Source organism: Pongo pygmaeus, chromosome 20 (genome assembly GCF_028885625.2).
Source record: "Pongo pygmaeus isolate AG05252 chromosome 20, NHGRI_mPonPyg2-v2.0_pri, whole genome shotgun sequence".
NCBI classification, from domain to species: Eukaryota; Metazoa; Chordata; class Mammalia; order Primates; family Hominidae; genus Pongo; species Pongo pygmaeus.
Window position 1 is genome coordinate 43,201,999 of NC_072393.2, and position 14,629 is coordinate 43,216,627.

Genomic DNA, 14,629 nt, shown 5'->3' on the forward strand with positions numbered 1-14,629 from the left:
CCTCTGCCTGGCCGCCACCCCGTCTGGGAGGAAGGAAGGGAGGAGCACCTCTGCCCGGCCGCCACACCGTCTGGGAAGTGAGGAGCGCCTCTGCCTGGCTGCCCCATCTGGGAAGGGAGGAGCACCTCTGCCCAGCCGCCACACCGTCTGGGAAGTGAGGAGCGCCTCTGCCTGGTCGCCCCGTCTAGGAGGTGAGGAGCGCCTCTGCCCGGCCGCCCTGTCTGGGAGGTGAGGAGCGCCTCTGCCTGGCCGCCACCCCATCTGGGACGAAGTGAGGAGCGTCTCTGCCCGGCCGCCCCGTCTGGGAAGTGAGGAGCGCCTCTGCCCGGCCGCCCCCTCTGGGAAGTGAGGAGCGCCTCTGCTCGGCCGCCCCCTCTGGGAAGTGAGGAGCGCCTCTGCTCGGCCGCCCCGTCGGGGAAGGGAGGAGCGCCTCTGCCCGGCCGCCCCGTCTGGGAGGTGAGGAGCGCCTCTGCCCGGCTGCCACCCAGTCTGGGAGGAACTGAGGAGCGCCTCTGCCCGGGCGGCCCCGTCTGGGAAGCGAGGAGCGCCTCTGCCCGGGCGGCCCCGTCGGGGAAGTGAGGAGCGCCTCTGCCCGGCCGCCCCGTCTGGGAGGAGAGGAGCGCCTCTGCCCGGGCGGCCCCGTCTGGGAAGCGAGGGGCGCCTCTGCCCAGCCGCCCTGTCTGGGAGGTGAGGAGCGCCTCTGCCCGGCTGCCCTGTCTGGGAGGTGTACCCAACAGCTCCGAAGAGACAGCGACCATCGGGAGCCGGCCATGAGGACGATGGCGGTTTTGTTGAAGAGAAGGGGAGGAAGTGTGGGGAAAGGAAGGAGAGATCAGATTGTTGCTGTGTCTGTGTAGAAAGGGGTGGGCATAGGAGACTCCATTTTGTTCTGACTAGGAGAAATTCTTCTGCCTTGGGATGCTGTTGATCTATGTATGGCCTTTCCCCCAGCCCCCTGCTCTCTGAAACATGTGCTGTGTCAACTCAGGGTTAAATGGATTAAGGGTGGTGCAAGATGTGCTTTGTTAAACAGATGCTTGAAGGCAGCATGCTCTTTAAGAGTCATCACCACTCCCTAATCTCAAGTACTCAGGGGCACAAACACTGCAGAAGGCCGCAGGGTCCTCTGCCTAGGAAAACCAGAGACCTTTGTTCATGCGTTTATCTCCTGACCTTCTCTCCACTATTATCCTATGACCCTGCCATATCCCCCTCTCCGAGAAACACCCAAGAATGATCAATAAATACTTCAGAAATTAAAAAAAAAAAAAAAAAAAAAAAAAAAAAAGAATCTTAGAGTTTGCTGATATCATACTCAGAAATTTTCCATTTACCCTAATGAGTGAAACTCATCTTGTTTTCAATCATCTTTTAAAAATTCTGATTTCCTACAATACTTATGTCATTTTGAAAAACTATATTCTTTTACAAATATAATTCCTTCTCAAAATACATTAGAGATTGCTAAATATTTTGGTATAAACATCAAAAATTAACTCTTTTTTTTTGAGACTGGGTCTCGCTCTATTGCCCAGGCTGGAGTGCAATGGCATGATCTTGGCTCACTGCAATCTCCGCCTCCCGGGTTCATGAGATTCTCCCGTCTCAGCCTCCCAAGTAGCTAGGATTACAGGCACATGCCACCATGCCCAGCTAATTTTTGTATCTGTAGTAGAGATGAGGTTTCACCATGTTGGCCAGGCTGGTCTCGAACTCCTGACCTCAAATGATCCACCTGCCTCGGCCTCCCAAAGTGCTGGGATTACAGGTGTGAGCCACTGTGCCCGGCAAAAATTAACTTTTAATTTAAAGCATTTTCTTCATATTGCTCTTTTAAAATTTTTCTTATGTCTAGAGATTTAGCTCATGTTCCACAAAATGGGAGGGAGGAGGGAGTAGGATCTGAATAAAAACTAGTTTTATTTCCTAATCATTAATCTCTTTACCTAGTTTTATTACTTTTTTCTTAATATTGGTATATTTGTTTTCCTTTCTTCTAGCCTCATATATTAACATTGTTTCTATCCACAGATTTATAGTCTAGCCTTTAACAGGCAGTTCATATGTGCTATACAGAGAGATGAATACAATGACATCTTTTTGTTTCAATCCTTGTTTCCTGAATTAAAGGGATTATATTTTCAAATTAATGGATCAATGTAGCACCCATCAAATTACTAATGCAAAATGGAATTGTTCAATGGAGAGCTGACAGTTACCTCTTTAAGCAAGCTTTACAGTGTAGCATAAATAATCATGTAAAAACCTGATATGCTTTCAGAAGTCTGCAGCATCATTCCTGAGATGTTCTTGACAAAAATCTCAACCTAATCTCAACCTAATGAATTTTCTAGACATAACTTCCAATTTATAGGAAACATGAGGGACAGAGCAACAAGTTAAATCATACTGTGAAGCAGAAATCAAGAATGTGGGACATTCTTTGGGTACTTAAAAAAGAAAAATTCAGGCTGGGTGCGGTGGCTCACGCCTGTAATCCCAGCACTTTGGGAGGCCAAGGCGGGCGGATCACAAGGTCAAGAGATCCAGACCATCCTGGCCAACATGATGAAATCCTGTCTCTACTAAAAATACAAAAATTAGCTGGGTGTGGTGGCATGTGCCTGTAGTCCCAGCTACTTGAGAGGCTGAGGCAGAATTGCTTGAACCCGAGAGGCAGAGGTTGCAGTAAGCTGAGATCGCACCACTGCACTCCAGCCTAGTGACAGAGCAAGACTCTGTCTCAAAAGAAAAAAAAGAAAAATTCAAAAGCATGAAAAAGTGGGGATATTATCCTAGAGAAAAAGAATAAATTAAAAAAAAATCCCAAATGCAATGAATTAACCAAGAGTGGATACTGATTAGAAAATAAGTAGTTATAAAAAAACTTTGGGCACATATTTGAAGACACTATAGAAATTCTTAAGTTTTTCCAGTATGATTATAGTATCACAGTTATCCAGGAAATTTACATATATTTAAAGGCAAAGTGCCATGATATCTACAACTTACTCTCAAATGATACAGAAATAACCCATACATAAGCAGATAAAAATAGCTGACATAAGATAAAGCAAATAACATGAATGTAAACATACATGGTGGGTTACTAAACAATTCTTTCAATTTTTCTGTATGTTAAATTAAAATGTACATTTCAAATTTAGGGAAAACCTCCAAGAGAACAATTTACTTCTTGATAGCCCATTATTAATTCCTACTTTATCTTAAATTGTGAACAGAGAATATGAATTGTTGGCTATTATCAAAATCTTGGCCAGCCACAGTGGCTCACGCCTATAATCCCAGCAATTTGGGAAGCCAAGGCAGGAGGATTGCTTGAGGCCAGGGGTTTGAGACCAGCCTAGGCAACATAGTGAGACCCCATCTCCACAAAAAATAAAAAAAGCAAAAGCAAAACAAAACAAGATATGCAAAATCTTTTTTTTTTTTTTTTTGAGACGGAGTCTTGCTCTGTCACTCAAGCTGGAGTGTAGCGGTGTGATCTCGGCTCACTGCAACCTCCGCCTCCTGGGTTCAAGCCATTCTCATGTCTCAGCCCTCCGAGTAGTTGGGATTACAGGTGTGTGCCACCACACCTGGCTAATTTTTGTATTTTTAGTAGAGATCGGGTTTTGCCATGTTGCCCAGGATGGTCTTGAACTCCTGACCTCAGGTGATCTGCCTGCCTTGGCTTCCTAAAGTGCTGAGATTAGAGGTGTGAGCCACTGCACCTGGCCAAAATCTTTAGACACACTAAAATCATATTCTTAATTTCCAAAATTATACAAAATTTAATAATAGATGAGTGGCTTTAAGAAGCTGTTCTAAATTAATTATGCTATTAGAATCTTTCATAAAAAGTAATTATCAGCAACACAAATAATGACGATATCTATAATAGCTCATATTTATTTATTTATTTATTTTAAGACAGAGTCTCGCTCTGTCACCCAGGCTGGAGTGCAGTGGCACGATCCCAGCTCACTGCAACCTCCGCCTCCAAGGTTCAAGTGATTCTCCTGCCTCAGCCTTTCTGAGTAGCTGGGACTACAGGTGTGTGTCACCACGCCCGGCTAATTTTTTGTATTTTTTGTAGAGATGGGGTTTCACCATGCTAGCCAGGATGGTCTCGATCTCCTGACATGTGATCCACCCTCCTCGGCCTCCCAAACTGCTGAGATTACAGGCGTAAGCCACTGCGCCTGGCCAAAAGCTCATATTTATTGAGCATAGCGCTATATGCCAAACAGTCTTCCCAGGTTTTGACAAGTATAATTTGGGCCACATCCACATAATAGGACTCTTATGTACCTTTTTTCTTTTTAGACGGGGCCTAAAAAAGCCAGGCTGGTGTGCAGTGGCTATTCACAGGCACCATCATAGAGCACTGCAGTCTTACACTCTTGCCTCAAGCGATCCTCCCGCCTCAGTCTCCTGAGTAGCTGGGACTACAGGTGTGCACCACCATGCCTGGGTTTCTTGATTATACTTTAAAAATAATTCCCATAGATGATAAATATCTTGGCCAACGACACACAGGGAGTTATGTGGCAGTGATGACAGGTAAGGCATGTGCTGTGGCTAAAAGCACTATTGCATATGTGACATTAACAAGTTAGTTTATTAGTACTAATTTTTGAGACTTCAACAATGATTGAGTGGTGTCATGTGTGGTGACTTAAAAATAAAAATATGTCTGCAAATGTTTTGACATTTCTCTCTTTAAAAGGTGAAAGTGGGCTGGGCACGGTGGTTCACGCCTATAATCTCAGCACTGTGGGAACACTGTGGGAAGAATGCTTGAGCCTAGGAGTTTGAGACAAGCCTGGGCAAGTTGGTGAGACCCCCATCTCTACCAAAAATTTAAAAATTAGCTGGGCATGGTGACACACACCTGTAGTCCCAGCTACTCGGGAAGCTGAAGCAGGAGGATCACTGAAGCCCAGGAGGTTGAGGCTGAAGTGAGCCATATGCACTCCACTGGATGACAGTGAAAGATCCTGCCTTCAAAAAAAAAAACAAAGGTGAAACTTAATTCCTCTCTTATTGAATGTAGGCCAGACTTAGTGATTTTCTGGGAACAAATAGAATGTGGCAGAACTAACTTCCAAAGAGAGATTATAAAAAGGATCACATCTGACTGTCACGTCACAAGCACACTCAAGCAGCTTATGGACAAGGCCCCGTGGGAGAAGAAACGACTTGCCAGTATAAACTTATCAGCTACAGAACTAAGCCATTTGAAAGCATATCCTCCAGCTGTAGTCAAGCCTTTAGATAAGCACAACCTCTTGAGACACTTGGAGCTAGAACTGCCTAGCTTAGCTGCTCCCAAATTTCTGACTCACAGAAACTGTGAGAAAAATACACATTTATTGGCATTTTAAGCCACTAATTCTTCGGGTTCTTTGGAATGTGGCATGAGATAACAGATTTTGGTACCTAGACAAGGGATGCTATTGAAACAAAAAGCTACAAATGTCAGAGGGGCATTGGGACGACAAACTGGGTGGAAATTGGAAGGGCCTGGAAAATATTATTAGCAGAAACCTGGATATTTTTGAAGAGGCTCCTAGTAAGGGCTTAAAGAAAACTGAAAAATGTTACTGGAGACTGCGGGGAAGGGATTCTTGTTATGTAATAGCAGAAAGCAACATTGCTGCACGTGGTAACTGTGAAAAGTACAAAATAATACCTACAGAACTGTGTAACTGGGCCAGGCTCACGCTATAATCCCATCACTTTGGGAGGTCAAGGTAGGAGGACCAAGAGTTTGAGACCAGCTCAGGCAACATAGGGAGGCCTCATCTCTACCAAAAAAAAAAAAGGAATTAGCTAGGTGTAGTTGTGCATACACCTGTAGTCCTAGCTACTCCTGAGGCTGAGACGGGCAGATCACTTGAGCCCAGGAGTTCAAGGTTGTAGTGAGCTATGATCACACCACTGCACTCCAACTTGGGTGACAAAGCAAGATTGTGTCTTTAAGAAACAAAAACAAACAACAGCAACAAAAAAAGTGGGTAATTTAGCTTAGGAGACTTCCAAGCAGAATGTTGAAGGTGTCTTGCTTCTTGTTGCTTAAGTGCAAGAAGGAAGATAAGCTAGAAAAAGATTGTTAAACAGAAGTGAACCAGGACTTGCTTTTGGAAACTCCCAGCCTCTCCAGAAAGCAAATGATGCTAAACTTCAGAAATGGTCTCTGGACAAAGATAAAATCCAGAGCACTGTTAGGGAAACACAGTATGTAGGTAACCTTAGGGTATGTGTTCATCTTGATCCTCTGAAAAGCAAAAAAACAAGATCAGATCAGAAGGAAGGAAGGGGCTATGAATGAAAAAGAGGTCCAGGAAAGGCAGTGAAAGCCTTCAGGCCATAGTACAAGACAGATGACTCTGAAGGAGAGGGATGAAGCAAGATTGGTAGAAAAACTATGAAAACGTGGGGCAGTATGAAGACAGTTTAAGTCTGGCTGATTCACAGTTCCCCAGCTGAAGGGTCTGGGTTTCATAAGAATTGACTAGCATGAATACTTCTGTTGTGCTCAGAAAAGGGGCTGGGGGCAGCCCATGGGAAGCATGGCCTCAACATTAACACGATGATTATTTCAGAGAGGGAGCAGAGGGGGCATTTCACAGCAGGTTATCTGTTCTCCAAAGAACAGATAGAGTATGACTATTAAAAACCCTTGGTTAAGACTCCAGCAATATCTAATGTGACAATTATGAGAATCACCAATCAATGAAACGTCTATAAAAGGTTCTGTCAGCAGCCTCTGCAGAAGCCCTAGGTAGAGGAGGCTGGATTTGCACAAGAGTGAATGAACAAGTGAGCACGAGCACCAGGGAAAGGCGATCCTGAAGATTCTGTTCATTAGAAGCAAGTGACTAGGTTCAGCTCACATGCAAAGGGAGGGGAATTGGATTTCAGGTTTTTTTATCTGTTGTTTTTGTTTTTGAGATGGAGTCTCATGCTGTTGCCCAGGCTGGAGTGCAGAGGCACAATCTCAGCTCACTGCCGCCTCTGCCTCCCAAGTTCAAGCGATTCTCCTACCTCAGCCTCCCTAGTAGCTGGGACTGCAGGCGTGTGCCATCATGCCTGGCTAGGCCTCGGTCTCCCAAAGTGCTGGGATTACAGGCGTGAGTCACCACACCTGGCCAGACTTCAAGTTTGAAGGGTAGAGTTTCAAAGAATTTGAGGGCATATTTTTAAAACACCATGACTGGCACTCTGAGTACAGATTGCTTATATTTCTACGTCATGCAAAATATGCTCAAGAAGCCACCCAAATTGCTTGAGCCCAGAAGTTGAAAGCTGCAGTGAGCTATGATCATGCCTCTGCACTCCAGCCTGGGTGATAGAGCAAGACCCTGTCTCAAAAAACAAAAACAAAAATAAACAAACAAACAAAAAACAGCTCCAAAGTCACAGCTTTCTCCTGGCACTCTCACTCTCTAAGCCAGCCAGCCAGTGTGAGCGTGCCACCTGGAAAACAGATCCTTCAGCCCCAACAAGCCTTAGGAAGACAGCAAGCTCATGGAAAAACCAACTCAAAAGCACTCAGTTAAGCCTCTTCCGAATTTCTGACCCTCAGAACCTATTAGTGATGTTTATTGTTGTGGTAAGACATTAAGGCTTGAGGTAATTTGTAATACAGCCATTGAAATCTAGTATGAAAGGCTTTTGGTCATCCTTTTAATTAATAAGTTTTTTTTTTTCTTTTGAGACGGAGTCTCGCTCTTGTCGCCCAGGCTGGAGTGCAGTGGCGCGATCTCTGCTCACTACAAGCTCCGCCTCCTGGGTTCACGCTATTCTCCTGCCTCAGCCTCCCGAGTAGCTGGGATTACAGGCGCCTGCCACCACGCCCAGCTAATTTTTTGTATTTTTAGTAGAGACGGGGTTTCATCGTGTTACCAGGATGGTCTCAATCTCCTGACCTCGTGATCCGCCCACCTCGGCCTCCCAGATTGCTGGGATTACAGGCGTGAGCCACCGCGCCCGGCCTTAATTAATAAGTTTTTTTTTTTTTAAATCCATGCCATGGATGTTGTAGGCGTGAAGAAACTGGGTTTCGTGTTTTGTTTTGTTTTTTTCTTAATTTACCATTGAATAGTCAGATATTCCATTAAAACAGGACTGATATTAAATGCTTTCTAATGTGGCAAGAACTGCATTTTGAACTCTCTCAATTGCTAAAGCCATACCTATAAGACTAACATTCCATCATTTCTCACCAGTGTGGACTGTCTGATGATGAATGGCGCGCTCGTACTCTTTATGGTCTTACACTTTTATGCTCCTGTGAATTCCCTGATGGGTTTTAAGGGCTGAACCATATCTGAAGGTTTTCCCACATTGCTTACACACATAGGGTTTCTCACCAGTATGAATTCTCTCATGTTGAACAAGGTTTGAAGCACGACTGAAGGCCTTCCCACATTCTTTACATTCATAAGGTTTTCCACCAGTATGAATTTTCTGATGTTGGGTAAGGTAGCCATACATTTTAAAGGCCTTTCCACATTCTTTACATTCATAGGGTTTTTTATCAGCATGAATGCTCTGATGTGCAGTAAGGTGTGAACTACGTCTAAAGGTCTTCCCACATTCCTTACATTCAAAAGGTTTCTCATCAGTATGAATACTTTGATGTAGAGTAAGATTTCTATAGAAAGTAAAGGTTTTTCTACATACCTTACATTCATAGGGTTTCACACCAGTATGAATTTTCTGATGTTGATTAAGATATCCATGCAAGCTAAAGGTCTTTCCACATTCCTTACATTTATAGGGTTTCTCACCAGTATGAGTTTTCTGATGTTGAATAAGGTTTGAGCCAGTACTATAGGCCTTCCCACATTCCTGACATTCAAAAAGTTTCTTACCAGTGTGAATATTCTGATGTCGAGTAAGATTTCTATACAAAGTAAAGGTTTTTTTACACTCCTTACATTCAAAGCGTTTCGTGCCAGTATGAATTTTCTGATGTTGTTTAAGGTAGCCATACAAGCTAAAGGCCCTCCCGCATTCCTTGCATTCATAGGGTTTCTCGCCAGTATGAGTTTTCTGATGTTGAAAGAGTTTTGAACCAGTAGTATATGTCTTCCCACATTGCTTGCATTCAAAAAGTTTCTCACCAGTATGAATATTCTGATGCTGAGTAAGATTTCTATACAAAGTAAAGGTTTTCTTACACTCCTTACATTCATAGGGTTTTCCACCTTTATGAATCCTCTGATGTAGAAGAAAGTATGAGGCAGTGGTATAGCCCTTCCCACATTCTTTACACTCATATGGCTTTTTACCAGTGTGAACACTCTGATGTACAATAAGTTGGTGACCTCTTCTAAAGGCTTTTCCACATTTCTCACATACGTATGGCTTCTCATCAGTATGAGTCTGCCCATGTTCAACAAGATTTGAGCGCCTACTAAAAGTCTTCCCACATTCCTTACATTTATATGGTTTTTCACCAGTATGAACTCTCTGATGAATTCTAAGGTGTCCACCTTGACTAAAGGCCCTCCCACACTCCTGACATTCATAAGGCTTCCCACCAGTGTGAATTCTCTCATGTTGAGCAATGTGTGAGGCATATATAAAGGCCTTCCCACACTGCCTACATTCATAGGTTTTCTCACCAGTATGAAGTCTCTGATGCACAGTCAGCTGATAACCACTTCTAAAGTTCTTCCCACATTCTGTACATTCATAGGGCTTCTCACCAGTATGAAATCTTTGATGTAGAGTAAGTTGATAGCCACTACGAAAGTTCTTCCCACACTCTTTGCATTCATAGGGTCTCTCAATAATATGAAACCTGTGATGTAGAATAAGTTGATAACCACTACTAAATTTCTTCTGACATTTCTTACATTCATAGAGTTTCTCTCTCTTATATATGCTCTGAAGTTGTGTAGAGGATATATCTGTTTCATAAGTGGGTACTTCTATGTAGCTGATTATCTCACACTGTAAATCCAAATCTGAAACAAAAGAAGACAACAAAAAAAAATTTGTATTTCTATACCAGAGAACAAGAAACTTTATGCAACAAAGAAAAACCAACATTCATAATAAGTGAATGGCATACAGAATTCAAAAATACGGTTACGAAATTTGAAAAAGGCCAAGAAGAGTTCAGAGATGTATGACAGTTTATGTAAGATAGTGAAATTACTGATTGAGGTCATAGGTAACATTTAGGTGGGGCCAGAATCTTTGACAAGCTTGTTCCAAATCTGCTATATTGGCACCATCAAAGACCAAGTGAATTAAAACTGAGAGGAGAAAAACCTTGACATCTTTATTTTGAACCTATCACTGATTTAGATGCAGGTCAGTGTTTAAGAATACATCCTTTAAGTTCCTCAAGTGATTTTTCATTGTTCTTAGAATAAAATACAAATCCCTTTCCAAGGACTGCTGCTTACCTAGGAGGCCTCATGTCAAAACATCAACTCTTTGCTTCCTATTCTCTATCATAGTCCCTCTTTTCAACACCTAGAGTATAGTACAATTGCCCCTTGGTATCTGCGAAGGATCAGTTCCAGGACCTCCTGCAGATACCAAAACCCAACCCAGATACCGACGCCTTAAGTCCCTGATATAAAATGGCATATATTTGCACATAACCTATACACATCTTCCTGTATACTTTAAATCATCTCTGGATTACTTACGATACCCAATACAATGTAAATGCTATGTGAATAGCTGTTCTACTATTGCTTCGAAAATAATGACAAGTAAAGTCTGTATGTGGTCAGTACCCTCACAATTTAAAAATATATGTTTGATCTGAAGATGGTTGAATCAGTGAGTGCAGAACCCATAGATACAAAGGGCCAACTGTACAGCTTCCCCCAACACTTAATGCTTTCCACAGACTGTTTAACTGCTCAAGAGTCCTTGGACTTAGACATTTTGTAGACTGAATCCTTCTCATCCTTTATGTTTCAGGGTAAATGTTCTTTCTTTAGAAAGGCAGTACCTGCTAACTCTGTCTGTCTCTCTATCTTTATCTGTCTATCTATCTATCTATCCATCCATCTAGCTATCAATCAATCATCAAGACAGAGTCTTGCTCTGTCACTCAGGCTGAAGTACAATAGCCCAATCATAGTTCACTGCAGCCTTGTACTCTTCCGGCTCAAGCGATTTTCCCACCTCAGCCTCTCAAGTAACTGGGACTACAGATGCACACCACCACACCTGGCTAATTTTAAAATTATGTGTAGAGACAGGGTCTCACTGTGTTGCTTATCCACCATGATCAAGTTGGCTTCATCCCTGGGATGCGAGGCTGGTTCAACATACGCAAATTGATAAACATAATCTATCACATAAACTGAAACAAAGACAAAAACCACATGATTATCTCAATAGATACAGAAAAGGCCTTTGATAAAATTCAACATCCCTTCATGTTAAAAACTCTCAATAAACTAGGTATTGATGGAACATATCTCAATAAGAGCTATTTATGACAAACCCACAGCCGATATCATATTGAATGGGCAAAAGCTGGAAGCATTCCCTTTGAAAACCAGTACAAGACAAGGATGCCCTCTCTCACTACTCCTATTCAACACAGTATTGGAAGTTCTGGCCAGGGCAATCAGGCAAGAGAAAGAAATAAAGGTATTCAAATAGGAAGAGAGGAAGTCAAGTTGTCTCTGTTTGCAGATGACATGATTTTATATTTAGAAAACCCCATCATCTCAGGCCAAAAACTCCTTAAACTGATAAGCAACTTCAGCCAAGTCTCAGGGTACAAAATCAATGTGAAAAAATCACAAGCATTCCTTTATACCAACAATAGACAAGCAGAGAGCCAAATCATGAATGAACTCCCATTCACAATTGCTACAAAGAGAATGAAATACGTAGGAATACAGCTAACAAGGGATGTGAAGGACCTCTTCAAGGAGAACTATAAACCACTGCTCAAGGAAATAAGAAAGGACATAAATAAATGGAAAAAGATTCCATCCTCATGGATAGGAAGAATCAATATCATGAAAATGGCCATACTACCCAAAGTAAATTATAGATTCAATGCTATTTCCATCAAATTACCATTGACATTCTTCACAGAATTAGAAAAAAACTGTTTTAAATTTTATATGGAATCAAAGAAGACCCCGTACAGCCAAGACAATCCTAAGCAAAAAGAACAAAGCTGGAGGCATCATGCTACCTGACTTCAAACTATACTACAAGGCTACAGTAACCAAAACAGCATGGTACTGGTACCAAAACAGACATATAAACCAATGGAACAGAAAAGAGACCTCAGAAATAACACCACACATCTACAACCATCTGATCTTCAACAAACCTGCCACAAACAAGCAATGGGGAAAGGATCTCCTATTCAGTAAATGGTGCTGGGAAAACTGGGTAGCCATATGCAGAAAACTAAAACTAGACCCCTTCCTTACATCTTATGTAACAATCAACTCAAGATGGATTAAAGACTTAACTGTAAAACCCAAAACCATAAAAACCCTAGAAGAAAACCTAGGCAATGCCATTCAGGACGTAGGCATGGGCAAAGACTTCATGACAAAAATGACAAAAGCCATTGCAACAAAAGCCAAAATTGACAAATGGGAGCTAATTAAACCAAAGACCTTCTGCACAGGAAAAGAAACTATCATCAGAGTGAACAGGCAACCTACAGAATGGGAGAAACCTACCCATCTGACAAAGGTCTAACATCCAGAATTTACAAGGAACTTAAACAAATTTACAAGTAAAAACCAAACAACACATCAAAAAGTGGGCAAGGGATATAAACAGACACTTCTCAAAAGAAGACATTTGGCTGGGTGCGGTGGCTCATGCCTGTAATCCCAGCACTTTGGGAGGCCAAGGCGTGTGGATCACGAGGTCAGGAGTTCAAGACCAGCCTGGCCAACATGGTGAAACACCATCTCTACTAAAAATACAAAAAAAATTAGCCAGGCATGGTGGCAGGTGCCTGTAATCCCAGCTACTCGGGAGGCTGAGGCAGGAGAATCACTTGAACCCGAGAGGCAGAGGTTGCAGTGAGCCGAGATCAAGCCACTGCACTCCAGCCTGGGTGACAGAATGAGAATCCATCTCAAAAAAAAAAAAAAAAAAAGAAGAAGACATTTATGCGGCCAACAAACATATGAAGAAAAGCTCAACATCATCATCAGAGATCATCAGAGAAATGCAAATCTAAACCACAATGAGATACCATCTCACACGAGTTAGAATGGCGATTATTAAAAAGTCAGGAAACAATAGATGCTGGTGAGGCTGTGGAGAAATAGGAATACTTTTATACTGTTGGTGGGAATGTAAATTAGTTCAACCACTGTGGAAGACAGTATGGCAATCCCTCAAGGATCTAGAACCAGAAATACATTTGACTCAGCAATCCCATTACTGGGTATATACCCAAAGAAATATAAATCATTCTACTAGAAAGACACATGTGCATGTATGTTTACTGCAGCACTATTTACAATAGCAAAGACTTGGAGCCAACCCAAATGCCCATCGATGATAGACTGGATAAAGAAAATGTGGTACATATATACACCATGGAATACTATGCAGCCATACAAAGAAATGAGATCACATCCTTTGCAGGGACATGCATGAAGCTGGAGGCCATCATTCTCAGCAAACTAACACAGGAACAGAAAACCAAATACCGCATGTTCTCACTCGTAAGTGGGAGTTGAACAATGAGAACACATGGACACAGAGAGGGGAATAACATACACCAGGGCCTGTTGGGGGCTGGGAGGTGAGAGGAGGGAACTTAGAGGACAGGTCAAAAGATGCAACAAACCACCATGGCACACGTATACCTATGTAACCTGCATGTTCTGCACATGTATCCATGTATCCCGTTTTTTTTTTTTTTTAGAAGAAAGGAAAAAAAAAGACTAGTGATGTCACACAGATACACCAAAAAGGTATGAAAAGGTTTATAACTCTCATCATGAGGCTTTCTAGAGAGCAGAGCAGCTCCCAAGCCGGTCATAAAACTACTTGAGAGATTAGGAAAAGGAGGCTGCTTGGAGTTTGCATGGTGGTTAGGGCGTGGTGCTGGGCTGAGTGTTCCTGCTCATGGCATGGTGTTCACATGGTTTGAATGCGAAGGAGGGAGCACCTAGGTTTTTTACCAGCTGTCCCAGAAGTAGACAGAAGGGGGAAAAAAAGAGGAGTCATCAGCAGTTAAACATCAAAAACAGAGTCAGGGACTGGAGTGGTGGCTCACGCCTATAATCCCAGCACTTTGGGAAGCCGAGGCAGGAGGATCACTCAAGCCCGGGAGTTCAAGACCAGCCTGGGCAACACAATTAAGACCTCTTCTTTACAAAAAAAAATGAAAAACTTGGCTGGGCATGGTGGCGTGCACTTGTGGTCCCAGATATTCGGGAGGGCAAGGTGGGAGAATTGCTAGAGCCCAGGCGGCCAAAGCTGCAGTGAGCTATGTTCACGCCACTGCACTCCAGCCCAGGCAACAGAGCAAGACCCTATCTCAAAAAAAAAAAAAAAAAAAAAAGAAAAAGAAAACACTTTTTTTGAGATGGTGTCTCGCTCTGTTTCCTAGGCTGGAGTGCAGTGGCACCATCTCGGC

General features: G+C 42.8%; 1 protein-coding gene across 5 annotated transcripts in view; it reads right to left on the reverse strand.

Moving 5' to 3' along the window:
* Positions 1-1,290: 1,290 nt before the first annotated feature.
* LOC129019596 (zinc finger protein 573) overlaps positions 1,291-14,629 on the reverse strand; it is a 47,919-nt gene continuing 34,580 nt past the window's right edge. For all 5 annotated transcript variants that reach the window (XM_063657658.1, XM_054462515.2, XM_063657655.1 and 2 more), the window contains one exon: positions 1,291-9,986. In XM_063657658.1, the coding sequence (XP_063513728.1) occupies positions 8,284-9,986 (1,703 nt within the window). In that variant the 3' untranslated portion in view covers positions 1,291-8,283. The remainder of the gene's footprint in view (positions 9,987-14,629) is intronic.